Consider the following 27,421-nt stretch of genomic DNA (forward strand, 5'->3'; position numbering starts at 1 on the left):
AAGAGACTTGCCTAATGGTCCCTGCCGATGCATCTCTCAGTTATTTAACAAAAGCTAACTTGAGGTCACATTCACTATGGTAGTCATGAACAAGAAGGACATTATGATGATTAGTGATAACTGTCAGTTTGACAGAATCTAGAATCACTCGGGAGACGGGCCTCTGGGGATGACTGACAGGGTTATCTTAATGACATCATTGAGAGTGGCACCATCCCCTGGCTGGGATCCCAGGCTGCGGAAGTGGAGGAACAGAGCTCAACAGCGGCACACATCTACTCGCTCTTGCTTCCTGATTGTGAATGATGTGACCAGCTGCTTCGGCTCCTGCTGCCTTGGTGGTGGCCTGTCCCTTCAACTGGGAGTCATAAAAAAGGCTTTCTCTGTCAAGTTGCCTTTGTCAGGGTATTTTATCATAGCAATAGGGCAATGTATAAAAGGCATGTAGAAACACCTAAGCATTTGAAGGTCTCATCTGTATTTAAGAGACACCTGGTTTTGTTGTAGTTCCTGAATTTCTATGTTCAAGGCAAACTCATGAGTGATTAGAAAACACGCAGTGGGCACTGTGTCTAAACCTTGTGAGAACCCTGGGTCTGAATCCCAGAATTCCCTTGTGTGGTAGAAAAGGAAATCTACTTTTTGGTTTAGTTGAGACGAGTTCTTGCTCTCCGTCAAACCCCCCATCTTCTCCCCATAGCTATCCGAATGCTGGCATGGCAGGTGCATGCCTGATTTAGCTTTGATTTCTCAAGGAACTGATTTGCAACATGTCTTTGGGTTGGTACAAATTATGACAATTTTCTACTCTGACTTTTAACCATACCTATAATTTCAAACTGTGAGAAGCAGTATTTGGTGCAGGCAGGATTTGCAAGCTAAGACCATCTTTAAAATCCTTGAATTTTGAAGGGATTTTATCCGGATGCGTGCTTTTGAACTTACTATCTGACTTAAAGTAAAGAATTACAAACATTTTAAAGGAGAGTTTCAAGAGGCCATTACTTTCTTCATCTTATTTACCTTCTGTTAAACAGATCTTTACTTAAGACTCACAAATGAATCTTAGTTAACACACATTAGTAGACTAACAAGTGAATCTAAGTTAACACACGTTTGAGTGCCGTCAAGCTTGCAGAAGGAGCAGTGGCCAGGGTGCTTCTGCTTCCATCAGAGGCCATGCAACAGCGTCTGCACATATGTTATGCTTCAGAGCAACAGTTCCCTGGATCAGATGGGATCTTGTTAGAAATGTACTTTGAGGGGCGATGAGCTTTACCCCAAATGAAATCAGACACTCTTGAGGAGGAGCTGCCCCGTGATAAGTTTCAACAAGGCACCCAGGCAGCTCTGGTGCACACTCCAGAGATTTCTAAATGATACTAGAAGGTTCTGAGTATCCCTAGCAGAGGCTGAGTAAGGGCCAGGCTTGGAGAGATGGGTGTAATACTGGTTCTGGGGCATCCTCAGATGCAGAAATGAGCCAGCTGGTAGGAGGTGGGCACTTATCAAAGAGACACCTTTCTGAAATAGGAGGCATTTGGGAAGCCTACTGCAGGAGACTGGCAGAATTGACTTTCTGGATATGAACCAGGGGAGCCCTCAAGTCATCTATGTTACACAGCAAAAGGAAGAGACCTCATAACAGGCCCGACTTCCTGAAAATGCAAACAAGAGCTTCTCTTGGCTTCCATGGTTCTAGCAATTATATCACGGTTCTAATTAGAAATCGGTTATTAGTTTTCCCACAGCACTGCTAATCTGGCTGTAAAGCTGTGCCAGAAACACAGTTTATAGAGCCATAAACAGCCCCAGGAATGGTTTCAGCTATTTGTGCAGAGCAGTAAATATTTCAGTTTGTTGTTAAACAAAAGAAAGATTGTACTTTTCCCCCCTTTCTTGAAAGGCGTCAAGAAAGTGGATTCAATTTCCCCCAAATGCTATGACAATTGTAGTCCCTGCTCATTGTCAATTAGATTCAAGGTACAAATATTTAGGTTGGGTGAGCAGATGGCCCTACAGCTGCAGGCCATAAAGTTCCAGTCCACTTTAAAGTAAACACTCATAAGCCTTTCCCAGTTTACATGGTAAGTGATTCCAGAGCTGAGATGCCCCATCCTCCAAAGGAGAGATGAATCACCCCCACCTCAGCCAAGCTTCCAAAGCAGTCACCTGTGTGCCACAGATGGGGTCCTCACAGAGGTACACTCCTGGGGACTGTCCGTCCTGGAGGCTGCCCGTGGCCACCTCAGACAGCAGGTCTCGAAGGTTCTCCTCTTTCCCCCACACTTCAACAGCTGAGATTCGAACTGAGAATCGGGCCCCGGTCTTTTCTTTACGCTCATTGATAAGCTTGAACAGCCAAGAAATAGCACATGGAATGATGCCCAGGTTCTGCATGGAGTCATCCCTTCCAATCATGGTGTAGGATTTCCCTGTGGGAGCACAGGAAGAAAGAAACAGTTGGAGAGGCCAGACAACACTCTTTATAGCTTCAAAAAACAGGTGCCTGGGACACAGAATGTAAAGACCAGAAAATAGCAAACATTTCCTTGTAGTGGTGGTGATGAAAACAGCTATAAGAAAATGTGAGAGCCCAAACAAACAGCAGGATGAAATCACAAGGTACCTTGCGGAGGACCTCAGACATCACAGGCTATCTGTTTTCTGCATTGTTCTACATGAAGTAGGAAGCTGGGGCTTTCCATCACCGTTACAGTCCTTTTTATAGCCACCCCACAGATTAAATCCACACACGCATGCTTTTTATCCTTTCTCAAGTTAAATGCTGTGCATATTTTTATAGCGTGAGCAAATTCCATTAAAATCAGGACCCCTGCTTTGATCTGTGATCAAGAAGTGAAGAAAGGCGTGGGCTATACCAAGCCCTCTGATGGAAGGGGAAGGGCCGCTGCGCCCTCTGCGAGGCCTCTGGGATGAACCCTTCTACTGAGGAGCACTTTTTTGAGCTTCCCAAATTGCTAACTCGTTGTGCACATCAGACAAGGCCTGGGAGGAACAGATGACCGTAGGTTGGGACAGGGAAGAGGGCATAGAGAGATTTAAGCCAATCCCATGCGTGGCTAGCTGGGGGCTCCTTCTCCACATGCTCAGACAGGGAGGGCTCCTCAGAGAGCTGGCTGTTGGAGGTAAGGACAGCTTTGCTTGGAGATTCCATTAGCTCCACCCACCTAAATCTGCTCCCCAGCCATGCCCTATTCCTGCTCATCTCCTGGGACTGGCTATGATCTAGACCAAGTAGGACCACTTTGCTACTCCGATGCGCCCCCTCTTAGACTTGAAGCTGTTCTACACAAATGGGTGTGCACTTAGGACCGATGCTTCTTTCAAAGTCAGGCATGATTATTCATTATCATTCAGCATGGCACCAAACGGGAGCTTAGCCCTTCCTTTCATCGAGGATTCTAGCGTCACTGCTGAAACACAGATGAGGGGACAGGAAACGTAATGAGCAGCACAAGAAGTCAACTGTTCACTCACCCAGCTTGGCATGGCCAAAACAGAACACACAGCCATCTGCCCCGTTCACCACAGACTGGATTACCTCGGCCACCGTTCCAGCACACACTTCAGCCTGGAAGACACAGGAGGAGGGACAGGTGGTGAAAGTAGCACCCCGAGGCACCTGGATGACACAGAAGTGAGTCTGCCTTCCTGGGGCTGTGCGTCCTGGTGTCACAGCATTCCCAGATGGTTCAGCCTCTGCCACAGAATTCTGAGGGGACTCGGGAACCTTAGGGACCTTCCACTCTTGGCTAGCCTGTGTGGGAAACACGTTGGCTCTAGACCTTCCTTCCACTAACTGATGGCACTCTCCAGCCTTATACAGGTAAAGTGGGTACAGGCTGCAGAGGGAGAAAAGGACAGGTTCTGGACCCTATACCTGTCTGTCACCTATTGTCCCTAATTCCAACCTCCTGGGCAAGGCACTCAGTTCTCTATCAGACCTCTGCATGCACGTGTGTTTCTGAAATAAGCTAGTCATACTAAAGTGGAAAACATGATTGCTATTTAAGGACAGAAACCCCGAGGAACATCTTAGTCCTAACAGAATGGAGAGCTTCTAGTCCGCTTTCTCTCCATCCCTTCTTTCTTTGCTCAAGTCCCACTTTTGAAAACCCCTTTTCCTGTCTGTACACTCACTGTAAACAGCATCAACAGCCGCACACTAGTGTGTTTGTTATATGCAGCATTCTTTAGCTGAGTGTGTCTTGTCTTCAGTCTGATCACTACAATCTACACAGAAACCAGGTTTCCATCCCTTCTTTGCCTCTCTCCATTAACGCTCTATGACAGTGTGTGCCGCAAACTAAAGGTATACAGTCACATTTGTGGACCACCTCGGAGATCCAGAAACCCCCTAGTTAGCATCTGAGACTTTCATAGCTGCCGGAGGACAGAGTTGTTTTCCATGTCTCCTTGCCTTGCCATCACTTCTGTCTCAGGGCTGACATCAGAGCTCACAGAGGCCCTGAGAGCCCTCACATGCTGGGGCTCTGCAGCCATCAGAGCAATGTGCCTCCCAGTGGGAATCTGAAAAGCAGCAGCTTGGGCCATGAATGTAGTTATTCAGCTCTGTGGTGCAGCTGCGCAATGAATCTAAGTATCTGGAAATCAATTTTCTCTCCCAAACAGAAATTGAAAAACCGCACTCCCAACAATTGTCAACTGTTCAGGGGTGGTCGCCTCAGCAGCTCTTCAGAGGTCTCCCTCAGTCAAGGGGATACAGGGATGGGCTATATGAGGACCATGAGATCTTATACAACTCCCAGGACTGAGGCAATAAGAGCCAACACTGCATTAAAGTTGAGACTGAAGCAGTAGTTTTCTGGAATTAGCCAGAGTTGTCTCTGCAAGAGCAGGGAGAAGCTACTGCCCTGGCGCCTGCCTTTGAGTATAAAAGGAGGTGGGGGTTGGGAGACTGCCAGCCACCTCAACCACATGTAATATGAACCATGAGAGCCCTAAGTCAGCAGGGAGAATTTGGGTTACGTGTGGAACAAACTGACATTGGGGTCACCAGTACAGAGGCCAAGGGCCATTGGAGACACAGGAATGGCCTCATCGGGTGTAGGATGGTCCACACACTCCCTTGTAGGGCTTTCGCCTAACTGTTCACAGAGGAGAGACTGAGGAGAGATTTGGCTATGTTGGATTGTTAAGGGGTGCCAGTGACCCACAGAAACACCCTGCCATCCTTTCCTGCAGGCCCAGAGAAGCAGAATGCCTCCCTGAGCACACAGCTATGGCAGAGACAGCTCTGCTCAAGACTCTGCTCACCCACAGGCTGAGTCCTCCCCACTGACCCCTAAGCCAGATCCAATAGAAGTTTGTACCAACAGTGGGTAGTGGTGCTGCCAAGGCTGCTTGAGGGTATCAAGGATGGCTCCTAATGAAGGAACAGGACCAGTCTTGTTGTTACTCAGTGCCAAGGAGATGACGTTCTTAGAGGAGGAAGAAAGAGTTCCTGGATGCCTGGGGTCACCACAGTGACAGCTACCACACAGGCAGGGACCTGAGAGTGGCCCTTGAATCTGGGCCAGTAGAATACAGTGGAAATGACAGTGCCTCAACTCTAAGCCGGCATTTCTAGGCCCTGGGCAGTGCCATGTCCACAAACCCAGGCAAGCCTGCCAAACAGTGTGAGACAACACAGATGCAAGATCTGGAGACCCAGACAAAGCTACTCTGTGCACTTAGCCATCTTGCACTTTGAGGCTTAAGGGGTGCTGAGTCTGTGGGGTTGAGCTGGCTACAGCCAGTGGTGTCAGATTAACACTCATGGTGACATAATAATAAAGACAGACAACGTCTATCGAGCACCTGCTGTCACAACAGCCTAATTAGGCATATATAGAATATAAGGACACTGAGACTCAGAGAGCAGAGTAACTTGCCCACTGGCACACTGCTAGGAAATAGTGACTAAAATGCCGACAGGTCGGAGACTGCTGTCCTGCGCAGGATGAATACCGTGAATGGGAGGTGGTGGGATCCAGGGAGGATGTCTGCTAAGGACAAGAACGAAGATGACAAGGCTAACTTGTGGAGCCTCGGTTCCCTTGTCTGTAGTGTGAACAGAATGAAAAACGTTCCCTTCTACCCAAAAGAATTCAAGGGAGAGAGTCCATGGTTTAATGTACATGAAAGTTCTTGAAAAGCACAGAATTACATAGAAATGTATAGTATTAGACACCTGAGGAAACCAGAGCATTCGGAAGTCTGTGAAAGCGCAGCTTGCAGCGTCTTTAGCCTGGGAACCAAGTGAGAAATTTAAACAAAGACTAGCAATAAAAATGGCTCCTCTTTTTTTTTTTCTGGAATAAATCTAAAACTCATTAATAGTCCAGGTTTAATTTAGGGTGTGCTTTGGAATCCTTACAATTCCTCCAGATAGCTTTTGGAAAGTTTTACCCCTGTTAATTAAATTATTTGTAGGACATTTATTAGCCCCAGTGTCAGGTTTAAATTACTGAACCCATTGGGTGGTACGACATAAAAATTGAAATGAACAGAGAAACTGCAAAACTTAATCACAAAGGGCCTTATCTTCCTAGGATAAAACTTGAGAAGCAGCATTCAGCTCCCCAATGGATGGTGCCTACACACACTACTGCCTGTTGGTGGAAGGCTGGAGTTGTGTAACACCAGTATCCCCTACAATCACATATCACACAGATTAGCAGGCTGCAAATGGTAACCGCTGGAGCTATGATCCTCAAGTCGGCTGCAGCCTTAACCATCACACTATGAAGAGTTTTGCATAAATCTTGGGAAGTCCTTGAAGTTTCTCAGAAAGGTACAGGTCCCTAGTGCCTATGCAGGCAAAAGAGGCCGCCATCTGTCTATGCCATGGTTTGTTCACATAAGAATATAATCATTGAGTTATTGAGGAGTGAACTCAAGGCTTGGTCAAGCAGCAACTGATGTCACAAGGTCCCCAAGTCCACATTTCCACACTGACCCTAGCTACAGGGTACACACTGACCTCAGGGTCCTAACTGAGCACCATTTCTTTCCTGGGACTGTAGTTCTGCTCTCCACTCCCCCGGGGTGTGAGACATTGTCTGACTTTAATCCAGTTTTCTGTTGTTTTTCCCTTGTTACATGGCCACCCAAACCCAGGCAGGAGAAGAGTTCTAATGGGTCAGTCATTAGCACCTTCTCCAGCTTCCCCCGTGACCGCCAACTTTTCCTTTTCCTGTTAGCTGCCTTGTTTTTCTTCTCCCAGGCATGAATTTTAAAAGTGTGTGTGTGTGTGTGTGTGTGTGTGTGTGTGTGTGTGTGTGTGTGTGTGTGTACTTGTCTCTGTGTGTGCAGGGGTATTCACACTAGTGAATATGTGTGGAGGCTAGAGGTTGATGTTGGGTATTTTCTCTCCCCATCTCTGTCTTTGTATCTCTGTCTCTGTCTGTCTCCCCCCACTCCTCAGATCTCACACTGATCCTGGGGCTCCTCCATTTGGCAAGACTGGCCAGTCGGCCCCAGAGACTCTCTTTCTTCCTCCCCTACAGCATACACTATCACTTGTCCTGTGGATGCTGGGGATTGGAATCCAGATCCTCATGATTGTATGGTAAACACTTAACCAACTGAGCCATCTCTTTAGCCCTCCAAAGATATAACTTGTTGAAATCCCAGCACACCCATTCTGCCCAAGGAAACCACCATACCAGAACCTCAGACCACCTGGAGTATTCCAGGAAGCTCAGAATGACTTCCAAACAGAGTGATCTGGATGGATGAAGGAACCTGTCCATCAGAGCACCCCAGAAGACACCCTCCCACTTCACACTCTTTAATCAACACCACGTGGGCCTGGAGGGGGCTTTACCCACCTGAGAAGCGTCTTGTGGGAAAACAGCATCAAACGCAAACATCTTCGGGGGAACCTGGCTGCTTCTCTTCTGGAAGGCATTTTGACCTCCACACGTCAGGGGGTCATACAAGGTGATCTGCTTCTTCCGTGGGTCCACCTTCAGGAAAGAGCTGGATTCTGAGGTATCTCGAGCCGACGTGGAACAGATTCGGAGCATGACTTTCACCTGTTCAAATCAAAGATGGCAACATCATGGCTTAGAGAGCAGGCTACTGAATGATGGGGTGGTCTTCAGCACTCGACGGTATAAATATTCCTGGCAGTTGTGAACTTTCTCATGATACATTATGGTGAAATACACAATGAATCGGCAAGCTAATCCTCACTGGGTCAGGGGAAGGATGGTTTATTTATAATTACCAGGTAGGATATTTTGATATGTCCATTACTTTAAAGCAGAGAAGGTACACTGTATTCTTTGTCTTCCTATTAATATAAATTAAAAATTAACTGTGCCCTGGTGGCCCAATTACATAGATGAAAAGCTAATCTGGACTGTCAGGCTATAGGGGCTGGTGCAGTTCCCTTGAAGCTCAAAGATCAATAAACCATGCACATAAAAGTTAGCTTCGTAATTTACTCCCCAGCTCGGCTCATCAGGGCTCTGGGAGACAAAAATCCACAGTTATTAGTGTCATCATTAAAGCCCCATGAAACGGACTGTTTTTAATGGCCAGCATTTGAAATGCATTCCAAGGGGCAAGTATGATAAAAGATTAGTTTGCAACATGTTATCTGGGATCCCATTACATGAGCACGGAGAAGGAGAAGCTTCATTTGGGGGAATGATAGCGTGTCTTGTTGGAATCAGGAGGCAGTACATGCTAACCCACCTTCAAAGTCACAGAACATAAGCATCTCTAGTGCTTATGACCAGTTTGGATCCACCCCACATGAGGACCGTGGCAGTCACGGAAACGGACCACCTGCTTTGTAGTCTTAAGTTGGGCAGAAATCAAGCAGAAGGCTAGCAGCGATCTGGAGGCTACAGTCCTGGGAGATGGATTTAGCTCTGTTCTCAGCTGAAGGACACAAGCCTAGCACAGTGCTCGGCATATAGTAGACAGCTGCAGAGACAGGTGATCTTAGTAATATAATGTGGCAAATAGTGTATGCCCAAGGAGGAATTTTTCAACTCTTGTCCTCTTTGTCTGACTAGCTATTTGAGCTGATGAAACTCCTACCATGGTTATAATTTTTTCGTGTGTGTGTGTGTGTGTGTGTGTGTGTGTGTGTGCACTGTACACACATATGGTTCCCATGTATGTGAGTATAAGTGTATGTGTTTGCTCGTGCTCATATGTGCATGGCCAATGGCTGATGTTAAGAGTCTTCCTCCATCACTCTCTACCATATTTATTGATGAAGGGTCTATCATTTGACCCCAGAACTTGGCAATTAGACTACTTGCTCCAGGGGTTCCCTATCTCTGCCTTCCATATGCTGGATAACAGGTGGGCCTCCATGGCCATCTAAAATTTACCTGGGTGCTGGGGACACGAACTCTTGTACTCATGTTCTCAGGGCAAGTTCTTTACTGTCCTAAGCATCTCCCAAGTCCCTGGTCATCCATGTTTTAATAAAACATTTTAAACATACAGAAATGTTCAGAAAAAAATGCATACCGTACTCAGTAAAGTGAGGTCTCAGCCCTGTTTGCTGAGGCCTGGGGACTAAACCTCAGTGTGCGAAGCTTAACCATAAATAATTCCAAGGACACCAGGCTTATCAGATGTCTGGTGCAATACCCTGCCTATGATTCTCTTCAGAGTCACCACGTTCCAGTGTGGGGTGGAGGCCAGGGGTCACGATGAAAAGGTGTGGTTGGCCTCCCAGGGTTAAAGCTGTGCTTCTCCTATGAGAGACCAGAAAATACTTACTGACATTTGGAGGTGAGGCGCTGTGTTACACACAAGGCCTGTGGCATCATCTACATGACCTTATTTAGTCCTCCTGGTGACCCAGACTATGGGCACACTTGTCCAGATTTTACAGTGGAGGAAATGGCTGCCACACACTGTTGGACTTCATTCTTTCTCCAAAGTAATAAAACATTCTGCCTAGAAGCAACTTGGGGAGGAGAGGATTTATTTGGCTTACACTTCCTGGTCTTACACACACACACACACACACTGGCTTACACCACTGAGGGAAGTAAAGGCAGGAAACTGAAGCAAGAACTTTGGAGGAACTCTGCTGGCTCACTCTCTGAATCACTTGGCTCATGCTTATCTAGCTTTCATCTATAACCCAGTACATCCTGCCTAGGGACGGTACCACCCATGGTGGGCTAGGCCCTTCTGCATCAGTTGATAAGACAATCCCTCACAGACATGCCCATGGACCAACCTGATGAAGATACTCAGTTGAGTGGGTGAGGCTAGCCGGAATCAAGTTGACAGTTAAAACTAACAAGGACACACAGTTTGGCCTATATTGCTGCAGCCATGAATGGTAGGACTGGCACAGACTTACTAGGGCCCCATGTTTTCTCCTTCCAGATTCTGCCTCCCATGGTCAAGCTTCTTGGAGCCTAACTTTCCCCATCTGTATGGTAATAATGCCTGCCTACCAAAACCGTTGTGGGACTTGTATGAGTTGCTGTGTGAGGTCCTATGTATGTAACAGAGTGTACAGAAGACTCAATTCCTGTTCTCCCCACTGCTTGCTCCCCTTGGCTGTCTTCCTCTGGTCCTTGATAGGTTATTATTTTCCAATGACAATGCTGATGATAAAACTACATAATGACTTGACCTGGTTTCTGGGTAGCACGTTACACAAAGAGAACCCCAGAACAGATACTATAGATATGGATAGTTAGTAAGCACAAGATAGGACTAGGATCCTACTAGGTCAGCACCTTCAAGTCCCACAGCCACTGTGTACTGGACAATACCCACTTTGATTATCTATCTGCCACTGGGGCATGCCCTGGATCCCCATCACTCTCGATAGCCTGATTTTAACTGCACTCACGAACAGGTTTGATCTATTTACACCGCAGCATGCTACAAGCAGGTATCCACACAGCTACTTCTGAACGGTGCCTGGGCCCCAGGCTTCCTGTGAGTGCCTCTCCCCATCCAGCTATGAACCACACAAATCAAGGATGCTGAGACTCCAGGCAGAACTGATGGAGCCCCATGGCCCACTGCTTTTCTATTTTGCAGTTTTGCATGCCATCTCTAGGTTACTAGAGGTGCTAGATGTGAAATGTGAGCTAAGCTAGGCAAAGCCCACGTGGAGAAGAAGGCAGGCAGGCACTGGCTCAGCCAGCCATATGAATGGAAAGCATATGCCTGCATCTTAATGAAGCCCTCGGTCCCTTTTCTGCACACGAGCCGAAGCCCCAGCCTTATGTCTAGCTAAAGAGATACACAGTTCTTTAAAATCCCATTGAACTCAGCGCTGGAGAAAAATGCCACACTTCATTCTTTTCTCTGCAGCTCATTTAAATAAATGGAGGATTTTCCTCCTTCTAGGAAGGAAATTGGGTTTTTCTGCTTCGCCTCCTTTTTGTCATTATTCCTTTAGTCCTGCACTCCACTTTCTGCTTAATCCTCTGTAATTAAGGAGCTTAAGAGACACCACTTATGATCAAGAAAGTTCCTCGGACTTCTTGCCAGGAGCCCTTGCTTTTGTTGCAAACAGTGTTAGATTCTTGGCAACAACCCTGCCCTCCACCCTGATCCTCCTGGAGAGTAGGAGCTGCCATACACATTCAGAGACTAGCTCAACTCTCAGGGTTAAGACCACAGTCACTTCCAAGAGTGGACCTGGGACAATGGCATCAGATAGCTAAAGGGACAGTCTGAGTGGAGGAAGGGAGGGGCGGACACCCAGAGACGGGAGACTGCCAGTGTGGACCAAAGCCCTCTCTGCTTGGGAGCCACTTTGCCTCATTTGTCTAATTACTCAGTGGTTGGTGCGAGACAGCTGTTGCTCGGGGCAGCCATTCTCTTTATGTCTTGCTCATTAATCTTTTCAGCACTTCCAGGTGGATGGCATCCTGAGGCCGGAGAGAAAGGGATTGTGAGACACTCATTGAGCAGAGCTTAGCATCACTCTCCCAAGCTGTACACACCCTTCATCAATGAGGAGGTGACAGCCGCCTGCCACCCATCTTATTGAAGGCTGAGGGTGAGCACTTGCTGCCACTGTTACACATGGCCATGGCCAGCAGACACTGTCGTTGGTCCCCAGTCATCATGGCACAGACCACCTGAGATGCTTTGTTGTCTGTTTGTCTCCCTAGAAGCTGTCAGTCTGGAGGGCTGGGTTCAGCTATAACACTCCAGAGGACTCTGGGCAGGCTGACAGTTCCAAGAGTCCCTTAGCAATCAGAAAGACTAGACAAAGCAACGAGGGGCCAAAACAAAACAAAACAAAACAAAAAACCTGTGTTCATTCACTTTCATGTGGGAGCTCACTGAAGTCCCTTATGTGAACACCTACAGTGAAAGCCCTTCAAGGATAAGTGCAAGACCAGGGACTGCTCAGCCACTTGGCTGTAATCAATGCTGAGTAAGAAGATATTTTTCCTACTCAGGCTCACAGTGTAGAGCATTAGATGAACCACAGAATCATTCTAATCCTTTACACCTCCATATTCTAATTCCTTTAACACAGACTTTTAAGAAAAAGTTCAGGAGAAACTGGTCAAGGTGAAGATGTAGCAACCTACTGAAGTTGCTATTTAGCATCATTTTAGTCTCATCTGGGCAGGACTGGGGTTGTCCTTAAGACTTCATATTTGTGAGATCCTATGTCACCTATAGAAACTTCCCCAAAAGGAAACAGAGGCAAATTGAATGGATTCATTAGTGAGGTGTGTTGGTACATGCTGGCAACTCTAGTACTCTGGGGGCAGGGGCAGGAGAATGCTGAAACCTGAGGCCAGCCTGACTTGGATGGCTAAGACTATGCAGTGAGACTTAGTCTCTGAGGAAAAGGGGAAAAGATTGCCAGATGAGGATCCAAAAGCAAAGGTTGCTGGGTATTTCAGTGGTCAACCGCTAGCCTAACATAAGCAAGGCCTACAACACACACGTGCATGCAAAAACACACACACACACACACACACAGAGAGAGAAAGAGAGAGAGAGAGAGAGAGAGAGAGAGAGAGAGAGAGAGAGAGAGAGAGAGAGAGAAAGAGAGAAAGAGAGAGAGAGAAGTTATCATTTTAGACAACACAACCAAACCACAGAGTTGGGCAGTAGCTAACTCCAACCAAGGGTCCAGTTTTCTCCACACTGGAACAAATGGCAGGGATGGGATGCCAGGATTCCTTGTGGAGGCAGGTGACAGGGATACTGCCCTCAGCCTCACATGTGGGTTGAAGGCTGAACTGAGGAGGACACCCCTGCTTAGAGAAAGGAGATGGAGGGTCATGGTGTCCTTGGGATAGATTGGGAGGCCTTTCCCGGTCCGTCCTGTTTTTAGGTAAGATCCAGCTACGAGAAGAAAAAAGAGCATTGCAGAGGAGCTCATTGTTTTTTAATGGACACCTGCTGTTCCTCACAGACGCAGGCTTGTGGGTGCAGAGCAAACCAGGAGTGGGACTGGGTTCTCACTTGGGCAACATCACCAAGGCATTGTGTGTGGGCTTTGGCATCCTTGGCCTTGAGATAGACCTTCTGTGCTACCTCCCTTGACAGACAGATATGGAGATGAAAGACAGAAAAGCTGCTTACAAAGCAGCACACAGAACCAATCAGTGCAGACAGCTCCCCACACCTGCCATGTCCATCTGCATTCAACTGACCACAGGCTGGGAAGACCCAGGAAAAAGACCCACATGCCCTAAACATCTAGATTGCTTCCCTCTGCATCAACTGCCGAATGCTACAGTACCTATCGCATGCACACAGTAACCATCTACACAGCCGCTGCATGGTGCCATGTACTATAACCAGTGTCCAGGAGGAATGCATAGGTTATATGTAAGTAATGGGTCATTTTATTTATGTGACTTGAGCATCCATGCACTATAGAATATGCAGGGGTTCCCGGGCTCAGTCACCCAGAAATACTGAGAGATGGCTGTATTATCTTCAGAAGGAAGGTAGAAATTCGGGGATTGGGAGTGGGGGTGGCAATAGGTTCCTTTCCCTCAGCTCTACTGCTGTAAAATAGACTGTGCCCATCAAATTAATAGCAGATGGGATTGGGGCAATGGCTCAGTGAATAAAAGCACTTGCTATGTAAGAATGAGGAGTTCAAATCTCCAGCACCGTGTTTAAAAAGTCGAGCATGATGGTTTGTTCCTGTAACTCCAGTTATATAGTGCACGGCAGGGGTAGGGTGGGGTCATAGAGCTGGAAAACTCCAGAGCTCACTGGCTGGCCAGCCTAGTCTGAGTTAACTTTAGGGCTCTGTGCGCTTGCACACCTACCCCCATGTGCACACCCCTAGCCTGAGTCAACTGTTGGCCTCTGTGTACTTGCACACCTACCCCCGTGTGCATACCCCCTCCACCACATGAAAATATCATAAAGCAAAATTAAGCACACACATACAAAGAGATGCAATGAAAATGGTTTCTCTCCTTCCTCCTGTCAAAACTACATTATTTTTTTTTAGGTGAGTAATCCATACAAAGTTTGATCTGTACACCTAAAGGCTAAATGAGATATTTTATATGCTTTATGCCTTTCTTCTCTGTCTTGGTCAGACAATAGGATGGGTGGGCTCACTGGTCACAGTGTCTTTGTCACATTTTGATGACACTGGAGAGATGGGAGATCTACACAGTGTACACCCCCCACTCCCAGTGTATTCCCCTCACAGCGTCTGCTGTACCGAGCAACCCTCCGCAGCTATGGCATTCTGACAAACACATGGCAAAAGACCTTGATGAAGTGCCCGCTTTTAGAAACTCACTGCAAGGGATTAAGTATACAATTTCCCAGCTGTTATTTGAAGAGCCCCTTTCTCCTTAAATATTATAATGTAAGATTATATTGCTAGCCTGACAAGGGGTGCTGTTCTTCACAAATAGGAGTTTTTTTTCTCTAATTTATTCAGGGTATCTCCTTAGCTTTATAGATGACAGGCAATAACATTAAAGTAAATTAAAATCAGGTTTTATACAAGATGAAAGTTTATATACTTCCCTGATAAAATTTCTAAAAGTGATATGAAATTTGTTTTTTTTTGTTCTCTCTGTCTGTGTGTATGTGCAGCCATGACTACAGAGAACATGAGAGAATGTCAGATGTCTTCTCCATCACTCTCTGACTTAGTCTCTTGAGACAAGGGCTCTCACCGAACCCACAGTTGTCATTTTTCAGCTAGTCTGGTAGCCATGAGGCCTCGGCAATTCTCCTGTCTCTATTCCCCCGACCACAGCACCTAGGTTACAAGCATGTGTGGTCACACCCAGATTTTCTACAGGTAACAGGGATCTGAACCCAGATCCCATGCTTTTGTAGCCAACACTCGCTTGGGCCCTGAAATGGCTTTCCCTGGAAGCAGGTCTCCATGGTTTCATGAAATTGAAAGGTTTGAGGAGAATGGATGAGACCAGGAGGTTCCTGTTGGACTTAGTAAAGCCTGTAGGTTTCTAATAACTCCAACACTAGGAAAAGCCAGGGAGAACTGAGACAATTGTACTCCTGGAGCTGGAGCTCATAGCAATATCTCACAATGGCAATGCTCCTTCAAAGCATAGCCATCGTTGCAGGATTGCATCGCCACACCAAAAGAGTCCTCGGAGATTGGAAGCACAGTTCAGTTGTGTGTTACAGAACCCTTTGGATTAAGTTTCTTTGCATAAAAATGCAGTGTCATCCCTCATGACATGTCCAGAGAGTGGGGTTTTTACTTATCCACCTAGAGGAAGTCCAGTTCCATGCGACATGTTTGGAAGGTGGAGGCTGAGATTCACTCGGGCTTACCATGGGACAGTCTGTTGTGTTGACAAGAGCAAGTCAGTACCAGCACCCTTGCTATGACTTCTTTACAAGTTTCACAGACCTTGCAGTTTATCGAAGGTTCTTATCTGCTTTCCATGTGTTTCCCCACACCAGCTTTGCCAAGGAAATGCCATCCTCAGCTCTGCAGCAGGATTCCTGGCCCAGGTACTGCAGTAACTTGCCCAAAGCCTGGCTGTGTGGCCTTGACCTGCTTCTCTTCCAGGATGCATGCAGAGCTGAAGCATCCTTGAGGACATGGTCGGGAGCTGGCCAATTTCTTCTCCGGGGACCGGGCTTTTCAGAGGTAACATGAGGTAAGTCCGTGTGGTGCCAGACAGTAAGTAATAGGCAGCCATGTCATCAGAGGGGAGATTTACACTATTAAAAGCCAGGCTGGGGAAGGTGACAAGTGGGGACACAATAAAGCTAAGTGTGAGGGAGCGTGTGAGAGACCAGAAAATGGAGCCTGCTAATGAGATGTACTCACTAAAGAAGTGCTTGGGGGGGGGTGGAGGGGGCCCAGAAGATTCCATAAAGCTCTTCATCAGCCAGCATCTGTCACCAGGCAAGCCCAGCCAGAGTCTGCGAAACACGGGGTGTGGGGTGGGGGAGCCTTGCCTGTGAAGCACTGCTAATGGCTGGCAGCTTTGGGAACAGAGTCCCTCACACCAATTAGTAGGCTTGGGCGAGAGCAGGCCATGCAGCTGAGGACAGAGACAGACACATATCAGGGGCCAGTCTGTCAGAAAGGACTGGAACTGTGACAGTAGCCTATTTAGAAGACACTCCTACCCTTAGCTCATTCTGTTCAGAAAACTTATTTTAAATGGATGAGCCAGCATTGACACCCTGCGACAGGCATCTTCAGGCCTGATTGAGGTGGGCTGTGGGATTCGGAGTTTTCCCTGGAAGATTCACTCCAATGTCAAGGATGTTCACTGTCAGTTTCCTCCCTGTGATTTCTGGGACATAGAGCTAGGTGCCTGGGCCACAGGCTGTGGAGAAGGGCTCAGTGTCTGAGATCTAGAACATTTGCTGATGTGTGTCTGTGGACAAGGGATTTAACCTCTTTGGTGCCTGGTATGTAAACTGGTCACAATAAGGATGCTAGCCTAGCAGGGTACCGTGACTATTGTGGACCCAATGGCTACAGAGAACACACTTGGTAGCATTAGTCATTATTGCCTCACAGCCATTCCTGAGGCAACTGGGCCACTGAAGGGACCATGAACTTTGAAGTCAGACAGATCCTGGCTCTTGGTAGCCATGTGATGACCAATACATTGTTTAATAGTCTCCCCATCTCTAAATGGAGAATATAGTCCCTTTTGAAACTAGTTAATGGCTAAACATATTCAGGCATAATGTCACAAATAGCCAAATTCTTAGGCTGTTTTCCATAAAAAGTCTTCCAGGATCCATTCAAGGATGCCTTGAAACTAGATTTTCAAAAATGTTCACAAGAAGGAGGAGCCAGGCCCTTGCCTTTCAACAACAAAAGCTCAAATGTCCTGCATAGAATGTGACAACCACCTAGGAGCACACAATGGGAAGGGGCAAGAGCAGCAAGGACACCTGAGCTGCTTCTCAGCCAATCACAAGTGGCCCATTCCCTCTCTGGTCTGTAGAAACTGAGGGACCAGCAGATGTGGGCGGGGGCAGATCTGAGTTGGTAGACCTTGTTGGATGACCACACACTTTGCAATACCCCAACCCCATGGCATTGGCTTCTGTATTCTTAGGCTGTGGGCCTTGCTCCATGTCACCTTCACAAGGGTTTGCATGATTATTAATCAAACAATTGTGCAAAACCCTGGGAACAGAGACCTCAGCAAGTAGGTACTGTCACATGAACTACACCCATGATGTGGTGGAAGAGTCCCTTGCCTCAGGAACCTCCAGGTGTGCATGACTTCTCCCTTCACCCAGCTTATCCAGGAGTTCACAGGCCCAAGTCACTACCTTCTAAATTACTGACCCACGGCCACTATTTTTTTTTCATATAGAATTCTAGTGAAAACTGAAGAGATTCACGACATATTGTGTGGCTCAATGTTGCACTTAAGTATGATGTTGTTCTCAAAGGTGGTTTATCTTTTTTTCCCACTGTTCTCCTACTTTTAATTTTGTTTTTAAAAATGTTTATTTTTATTATTTTTTTGAGTTTCATATGTGAGAACTGCATTTACATTATTTAGCCCTCATTTTCTCCCCTCCAACTTGCCCCTCAACCTAAGTGAGTGTCCCTCTTCCTTAACTATATATATATATATATATATATATATATATATATATGCATATGTAATACAACCTGCTGAGTTCATTTAGTGTTGCTCATATGTATATGAGTTTAGTGTTAGGATTGGATAACCTACAGGGGCTTCTCCCTGGAGAAGACTGATTCTCCTGTACCTCTTTATCGGGAACCTTGTGAGATTTCTCCCATCCACACTGGTGTTATCATTGTACAGTTCTTGTTTAGGAAACCATATCGTTAGGATTTCATGAGCCCACCCAACTTTTACAGGAGCAAAGTTAAGACTGGGACTTCCAGTCCCCACCCTCCTCTGCCCCTTATCTGATTTTTAATAAACACTGGCTGATAATGATTGGAGATTTTCTGAACATTAAGTAGAAAAGAGACCATTGCCAGAAATAAGAAATACCCAGTGGTGCAAGTTTGTGATCTCAGCTACTTGGGAGGCTGAGGCAGGAGGATTGCAAATTCAAGGTCTGATTGGGCTATAGAGTGAGTGCGCAGCCATTGTCCACAACTTAGTAAGTAAGATCCTGTCTCAAAAGGAAAAGGAAAGGAGGGGCATGGGATGTGGCTCAGTTGTACAGTGCTCACCTAGATGTGAAAGACTACTGGGACATTGGGTTTAATCCCTAGCAACAAAACACACACACCTTACCACACGTACACAAAGGAGCACTGAAGGAGTTTTTTTGAGAGAGACAATGGTCACTTCTTAAAGTTATATTGCTTTCAGATGTACCCAGCTTAGGCTTTTGGCATTTATATCCATAAAGGGCCCGGTTCCCACCAATGCTAATGTTACCACTGAAGAGGTGAGTAGCAGATCTGTGGCTACACAAGCAAGACTTAGGCACTGTGTCTGCTGATGCAGCCTGGGCTATCACTAGAGAGCTGCTGTTTGGCTTGGGAAACAACAGGCAGGACAAGGGGAAGGGTATTTTTCCTTTTGAAACCCGCTACATAAAAAAATGAGAAACTTCAGTTTGCTGCAGGTCACTTGCTTTGCTGTCTCTAGTATGTCACTGCTGGGTTCTTCTGGGTCCCAAGAATCTCAATATCTCATTGCTCCTGGATTTTGACCTAGACAAACATTTTATGATAAATAATTTATCTATCTAAAATAAAAATGTCAGCACCCATGATCACATAATTATTTGGTATAAATCTTTCTTGCAGGTATGTCTTTAGTCCATTTGTTTTATGAATCCATCTTAGAACAATATCCACACTTGTTCCCAGGCTTTATTACATGGGTAGCTTCCAGGAGACAATCTTGTTCCCGATAGTAACATTAATGAATGATGTTTGCACAGGGCCTGGTGTTACACCGGTGGGAGAGGAAATTAGTCTGGCTTCTACAGGCTGCCTGGAGAAAAAGAGCAGGGTTTATCATCTCCAGCCTGGTGGCCAAGAATAGGCCTCTGTCTCAGGCTTGCTGGGAGGCTGGGATCCAGAAGGGCTGGGGAGTGTTCCCTTAAAAGGCCAGGGGTATGTGTGTTCACACACAGGAGGTTCTGTCTCTGGAGCCTGGAGCTCTCAGCCATAGACTGGAGGAAGAGAGAAGAACCAGGAACCATCCCAGAAGCAACGACATCAGAGGGAACCTTGAGATTAAGAGGGCAGAACCTGGAATCATCTCATCCAAAGATTTGAGTTCTAGATAAATTTAATTTCCACTGAAACCTGACATTCACTCCACAGTCTCATGTCCACCCTGACATACAAAGAGTAAGGAGCAAGAACAAAGCAAGTACACCATGTCTTGGTCCCAGATCGCTGCTCCTTGGCAGGTCTTGGAGTTTCAACAGTAAGGAAGAATAAAAAAGTCTAATAACTAGCCATGGTTACCCCAATTCTTTCTCCTCCAGTGCCTCGCAGGAGGGTCACACATTCAGAAGTGCACATGTTCCGACCACTGAAGTACAGATGGCTCACACACTTCTGCATAGCAGCAATGGCAGAAGGGAGAGGGGCGTGATAACAGGAACGGGGGGGGGGGGAGGGCATTGCCACTTCTATTTGAGAGCTTTCTCTATTTTCCAGTTTCCATCCCAGAACAAAGACAACTCCAATTCTCAGAGTAGCCCCAGTGAGCCTCACACTTTCCACTCTGCCATCTTGTTGGAAGGGATAACATGAGGGGGAGGGGAACAACACGCTGGTAAGAAGAGCTGAGGAAACCTCAGCTGGAAGACAGGAGCCTGTGCCAATATGACTCTCCTATCACCCGCCCTCCCGGGGCCAGCTTCTGAGCCCTGTAATTCCCTCACCCCACCCCCTCTGCCTTGGCAGAGGGACCCTTGCTGGCAGCAGGAGACAAGTACAAAGTTCACAAGCAGGTTGTAATACAGAAAGTGTCTTTCCTGACTTTCCTTTAAGTATGCGTGTGGAAGATCCACTAGAGACAAGGGAGGGAAGAACCTAGTAAATGTGCTATTTGCTTAATCATGGCCTGCACCCTCTCTCCTCCACCTGTTTGCTAAGATCCAAAGCTAACCCAGTAACACAGAATTCAATTACAACCCTGTTACCCACAGTGACAATCCTCCTCAACTAAAAGGCCAACCCAAGGAGCTTTCCCTCTGCCACTGAGGGGTTTGGAAACCTCAAATGAAAGGTAGTCAGATAAAATTGGAGAATTCCAGAGCCTTCCTGACACCCAGGGTTTGAAGGAAATGTCAGAAGCAACTGTCCCGGGAGGGCATTGATGATCTGTAGTCACTACAGCCATACTAACCCTAACCCTGAGCACTAACTTCCTTGGCAGGTCCTTCTGCACGGCACAGAGTTGACTTCCTCAAAGAGCAGGATGCGGATGCAGATGGAGGCTGTACTCAGCCACTTGTGCCAGGGTCACAGTGAAGCAGTGTGACTGGGAGGAGAGGTCAGGCCCTCTCTGTGTGTGATAGTACACACCTCCAGGTGTCATGATGCTCTCTCTGTAAAGCAATGCTAACAAGGCCATGGGCTTCCTTCCAGTTTCGGCAGTTATGCAAATAAGAGTCAAAGTGTGCAACTTATGCTTTTAAAGCACAGGATTCGAGCGTGAGGACTGACTGATGAGTGTGTGCAAAGCCAGGGAGAAGACACACAGCTGTGGAGTTCAGTCCTATGCAGATACGTGTCCCGGTGCTAGTGACAGCCACATGTGCTATGGGATAACAAAGCAGTCAATGGACGGCAAACCATTCTTTACCTAGGAAAGCTAAGTATGGCAGCATATTTACATTCAAGGAAGAAACCTAAGACAGACCTACTTCAGAACACACAAGAAGAGAAAGCTTGTCATGAACAAACCCACAGGAGGTAGGTGGCCCTTACCACAGCAACAGAATACATTGATAGTAGCTAGCAAGCCAGCTGATAACCATCTTTTCTCCAGTGGAGGGGACAGTATCGCTGGCTCCTCCATCGAGGGGCACCAATAGGATGCTTCTCCATTTGGACTCTGCCCATTGGACTTGCATCATGAAAGGGCAGTAGACATACTATTTAATCTGTCCACTTTTGGAAGGCATCTGCCTCAGGGCCTGAACTTCCTGGAGAGACATCTTGCTTAAGTAAGCACAGGTGCCAGAGAACTGGTATCATAGATGCACACAGGGAGATTCAAGTTTTTCTTACTGAAGAATGACTCTTTAAGGCTTCACTTCTGAGTCGGAAGATTGCTGGGTCCCCTCTCAGTTTCTAATTCAGGTAGTTTTGGGTGGAGCCAGACAATGGGCATTGTTAGCCTGTTTCCACCCATATGTGGATTACGTGGCCATAGAGATGCGTGGAGGACCATTGCCTACGAAGTCAGCCAGACTCATCCCAAAGGACTCTGCCTCAAGCTCCACTGTCAATAAATACACAAGATCTGTGAGTGTTCCATCCTTGCAAACAAAAATCTTATCAATGTTTGAGATCCAGGTACCTAAGGAAAGATCTTTGCTATGCAGGGCTCTGGGCGGGCTTAGAAGGGGGTAGCTTGTCCAGCATGAGGTTGGCCCTCCCCGGGCTCCACGGCACTGCAGAACAAAGAGTTGTAGTGAGTTCTCACCGCTCTCAGCTTTGCTTGAGGGAACCTCCATGAAACCAGGTTAAGTGTTAGCACTTGAGCTTGAAGATATGAACAGGCTCAGGAGCTTTCATCTTTATCATCGCCCTCATTGTCATTGTCATCGTCGTTGTTGTTATTGAATGTCCCACAATCGAATCCAAACCAATTCTTCCTACGGAGTCTTGCCTTTTATTTTTCCTTAAATAATCACTTATTTAAAATTCTTAATAAAATAATACACAAAAGAAGCCAACGTTAAAAGAAACTAACAACTTTTTGAGACCATTCTTCTTGATACTGAAATGATGTGTGTGTGAGTGTATGTGCATGAGAACACAAATTTGACTGTGTGCATGTGTGTACACGTGCATAAAATTTACACCAGGGTACAGTGAATGAGTGTGTGTCCGTGTCCGTGTGTGAGTATGTTTGGGATAGTGTTTAATGATTTTATTTGACAAATTCTAGAATGAATGTGTATACATGGTTGAGTGGGATGGGGTGACGATTAACCTTGGTTGTCAACTTGACTGCATCTGACATTAACTAAACCATAAGACCCCCAGGTCACTACTGTGAGGTAGTTTCTTTAATCAGATCATTTGAAGCAGGAAGACCCACCGTAAAAGTGGACATCACTCTCTGGCAGCCACCTGGATAGAAGGACATGGCAGGGGACTTTGGTGTTGTCTGCTTGCTCCCACTTTCCCTTGCAAAGTTCTCTATCTTGCTGCTGCAGCACCCGCTCTCCAATACTAGATAGAGTCTACTTCAGGCCTCCAAGAGTAGTCTGAGGGCCAGTGGCTCTCAGGGCATCCTCTAGGCCTCCACTGCCAGATTGGGATTGCAGAGAAGAAACTACTGGATTCTCAGCCTCTTCCATGTGAGACAGCCTATGTGGACTGAATCCTGTAAAGCAACCTAATAAATCCCATATAATTTTATCTATCTATCTATCTATCTATCTATCTATCTATCTATAGATATAGATATTCATTCTATCAAGTTCTTTTCCTTTAGTCTAATATGGATGTTCAATTTTTATTCCATGTGGAAAAAAGATTTGAAAAGCAGGGGACTTAGGATGATTTCACTCAGCCATAATTCCTCCAGATTGACATTTGAATTTGATGGAACCTGTCACTAAAAACATATGCTTCCCTGGATGGGGCAGAGAAGACACAACATTATGCATTGTTGGATACATAAACACTGGCAACCTGCCAGTGTGTCAACACTGAAAATAAAGACGATGTAACCCAGATCCATCTTGAGGCCCAATCAGGTACCAAGGATCTTATTAAGATAGTACCCATCTATGACATAATCCAGACAACAAAGAGCCCTCAGGCACCACTGAAAGGGCTTCTGGTACCCCCTGCCCAACTCAGAATGAACTGATTGAATAAACTCTCATTCGTGATGAGAAGCATTCATCTTTAAACATGAAGTATTGTAGTCTATAATGACTTTTCCTCAGAAGGTACAGAATGGAGGTGTGTGGGTGGGACCAGAGAGCGGCAGGTAGCTTTGCTGGAAATGTTTACAGAGGGCTGAGTCCTGTGGCTGGTATTCATATCTGGTGATTACATATGGCAGTTAGGCTGCAAGTGAAACCCACACGTCCAAATTAATAAGATTGATTTGGGAGGGGACAGGAGTCTGCCATTTGTATGTCTTTAGAGCCTAATGTCACTGATGGCTCTTTTCACACAGTTGGCATTCAGTCCTGCAGGCCCAAAATGTTCTTAAGCTGCGAGATAGAAAGCATGGCTGGAAGAGTCTTGCCTGTAAAGGTTCTGGTGATGAAAGGAGACTGGGAGACTGAGGGACAAGTGCTCTGTAAATAGCGACACCTCAGATCCAAGACTGACGGCCTTGTGAGGGTAGCCAGCAGCCGGCTCTTTCATCCCTGTATCTCTAGGTGTGGGTGACATGGGAAGGACAGGGAGGTTCCCTGGGTGAACATGGGATTGGGAGCCTGGAATTACAAGAGATGAAGGTGAGTGAGTTCTGAGTGTGGCTCTGTCAGGTCTGCTTTAAGGATACCGGGGACTTTCATACTTGGTCCCAGTTCATGCATGCGGTTCAGACTCAATGCGTATCCACAGATGCTGAATCTCCACTTTGCTCACTCACAGTTGTCCTCTCATGGAAGAGAGGCTAGAAAGAAGGGCAGAATGGCTCCCCTAAATTTCAAGGGAGACGATTCAAGAAACAGGATGCAAGCCTTGCTGTGGCTCTATGATCTGTGTGTTTGCCCTTCTGCCACACTGACTGCTTGCAATGAAGAAGCAATACAGCGGCATAAATCCTCTCTATCAAGCCAGCCAATTGCATATAAATTGTACACAAAACAGATCTCACCATGAATATATTCACAGCTGCCTTGGCAAGTTTTATGGAACTCTCTAGAGTCATTTTCCCCCTCGTTTTCCTGTGGCTTAACTTGCTGAAACGTATTTTAACACTTAAAAAAAAATCATAGACTCTGATTAAGTATAAAGGACTTTTTAATTTGAGATTAATGGTCTGATAATGTGTAAAACAACTCAAAATTGTGTAAATTTGTATTTGGGGGATTTTTCCAAAATTGTAAATTATCGACATGATGGATTGTAACAACTCCTTTGAAACTGTTCTGCATGGCTATTCAAATCTTTAGTGTAGTTTATTGACAGGTTGACAAATACAATGGCCCCCTTGGGGGGCACACTATAAACTCACAACTTGTGTAGCTTTCTGCAAGCAGGACCTGCTAATCACTTGGCAGACTGAGGCGGGCTAGCACTAGGTGACATGAAATTTGCCATCCTTCTTCCTTGTGTGTCTGATAGATTTGACTTCCAGAGACCATGAAAATCCTTGTTCAAGTCTTGGTAGTGTACCAGCATATAGCTGTGCCCACTAGTACCGCAGTGTGGGGACAACTAATTTACTCCACCAACTGAAGGGAGTTGGCCCTCATTGATATTTTCAGATAAAGTGGCTGAGGTCCCGAGAAGTTACGTCTACAAATCCAACAGTCAGACATGCTGAGGACACCATTGCACTTATGCCTTCTGCCACAGAGATCCTTGGGAACCAGTGAATGCGACTGTGGACTCTCCAATAGGAAGTGAAGGCTCCTAAGACTGAAACCAAGTTGGCCATCTTGCAAACAGAAGTGTCCCCCTACACACACACACACACACACACACACACACACACACTGAATATTGGTCACAGAATGAGAGCAGACACCTCCAAACAGAATGAATGCATTCTCCCATCAGCCCTCTATCATGGATTTGTCAATCTATCTACTCTCTACCAGGGAACTCCTCCTCCTTCTCTTCCTCCTTTCTTTTTCCTTTTCCTTCCTCCTTTATTCCCCTCCTCCTATGTCTCCATCTGCTTTTCTTTCTTCTCCTCCTTTAGACAATGTCTAGCTACATATCCCAGGCTGGCCTCAAATTCACAATTCTCCTGCCTCAGTCTACTGGGTGCCGATGTAGCAGTGTAACAGGGAGCCTTAAAACCACACTTGAAAGAATTATAATTTCTCTAGAAATCCCACCGTGGCATGAGTCTGGATGCCAGAGGAGCGGCCATCCCTTGGGAATGAGTGCTCATCTCATAGTTCCCATAAGTCCACACACACCCATCTTTGTTTCATCTTCTCTATAAGTTGTCACTGCAGTAGGAAAGGCAGAGAGAAGCTTGGCCATTTCCTCTCCTCAGTCCCCAAATTCCAAACAAGCTCTGTTCTTTACTGATTCCCGACTCCCAGTTTTCTTTGGGAAGGCATCAAGCAAAAACAAGAGATTCTGGTAGTTGAGATCATAGAATCTTGTATCTACTTTCATTGTTTTGATGATTGATAATGAATCTTTCAACAAAACCTAGTGCTATTCTGATCAAAGGCAAAGCCTCCGACAGTTCCTGGTTTGAACTTGGGTGTGGCCAGGCCAGGATGGGTAGAGAGCTTGGTGACTCTTCTTCAGACAGATCCCACTCATGTAGGTCTCCTAAGCATTAATGATGTGTCTGAAGAAACGATGTTCCAAACGGTACTCAAGAGACCTACCCCTTTAATGCCATCGCCTCTGTGAGTTCGAGGCCAGCTTGGTCAACATAGTAAGTTCCATGTCAGCCAGGGCTGCATAGCAAGTCCAAACCCCAAAAGGTTAACACTTAGAAGTATATAGTTGTTTCTCTTCTCATGTGGAATCCGTATTTAATAACCCAGCTGGCAAGTAAGCTGAAGTAATTACCGTGTCACTGTGTCCCACACAGCCACGACTGTCAGATGGAAGCTGTTGAGAAAGATGGTGGGCACTGAGGAAAATAGATGAAAGAAAATGAACCTAGGGTTTTCCTCCTCCTGGGCCTGTGTTACTCTAATGGCAGAGCAAACCTCATGTTGTCAGTGGCAAAAGAGATTATCTGAAATAGCCAGGAGCGACTCTGCCCATTATTACAGCACAGAAGAACGAGGAAGGTGATGTAGAAAATGATCTCAGGGCTTCTCTCCAAAGGCAGTGTGGCCAGGCTCTGACAAGGAGATCCGTGAGTCCCAGGAAGCCAGGAGGGCTGTGCTGAGAGGCCGGCTTGATCTGTGGTGGACAACACCTTCTACAGCCTCCCTGTTCGCTCCCTATTCTTTCCCATTCTCCTTGGTGCCTGGGAAGGCAGGGATTCTGGGCTTTGCTGTTGTAAGTCCCGGGCTCTTAGTTTAGCCCTTTTGGTTTTCTACTCTATGCATATGTTTATAAACAGCCCCTTTACTAATTTTGGTGTGACACCACTTTCTGATCCTGGATGCTCTGCGTTCTGCGTCCATGGGCTCATGGGTAGTTATCGGAGGTTCCGTTTACAGGCAGTGACTGCACTTGGAGGAGAGAGGGCAGGGGAGACTCTGGTTTAGGCCACTGGTAAGTGGTAGAACGTGGGTGATGGAGTGCCGGGGGGGGGGGGGGACCCTGTTCGGTCTGTCAGAGCTCTTTCCCACTGTTAGCAGCTGTTCTCAGAGCATCGCTGTGGGGCTGGTGACTGAAGAGGCTGACACCGATTTTATTTATTTATTTGATTTTATTCCCAGATCCCCAGCTAGAAAAACACATTGACGGGAAATGAGGCCTCAGTTTCAATAGGGGCAGACAGTGTGGAAACCCTGCTTTTTCATCAAATGTTCCCTCAGCTGTGGTCATTCTCTGACAAGAACAGCACAAAGCGGGGAATCACCTCAGACTGTTGTTAGTGGACATCAAGACTCCTCTTGACCCCCACTTGATGTCTTCTCCCTATCCCCTACAACTTCC

General features: G+C 46.4%; 1 protein-coding gene across 1 annotated transcript in view; it reads right to left on the reverse strand.

Moving 5' to 3' along the window:
- The window catches only part of Kif26b (kinesin family member 26B), a 399,825-nt gene that overhangs the window by 60,607 nt on the left and 311,797 nt on the right, over positions 1-27,421 (reverse strand). Inside the window, exons 6-8 of the mRNA XM_035445669.1 lie at positions 7,860-8,066; positions 3,502-3,595; positions 2,173-2,435 (exon numbers count right to left, since the gene is read on the reverse strand). Coding sequence (XP_035301560.1) covers positions 2,173-2,435; positions 3,502-3,595; positions 7,860-8,066 — 564 coding nt within the window. The remainder of the gene's footprint in view (positions 1-2,172; positions 2,436-3,501; positions 3,596-7,859; positions 8,067-27,421) is intronic.

Source organism: Cricetulus griseus, chromosome 5 (assembly GCF_003668045.3).
Source record: "Cricetulus griseus strain 17A/GY chromosome 5, alternate assembly CriGri-PICRH-1.0, whole genome shotgun sequence".
NCBI classification, from domain to species: Eukaryota; Metazoa; Chordata; class Mammalia; order Rodentia; family Cricetidae; genus Cricetulus; species Cricetulus griseus.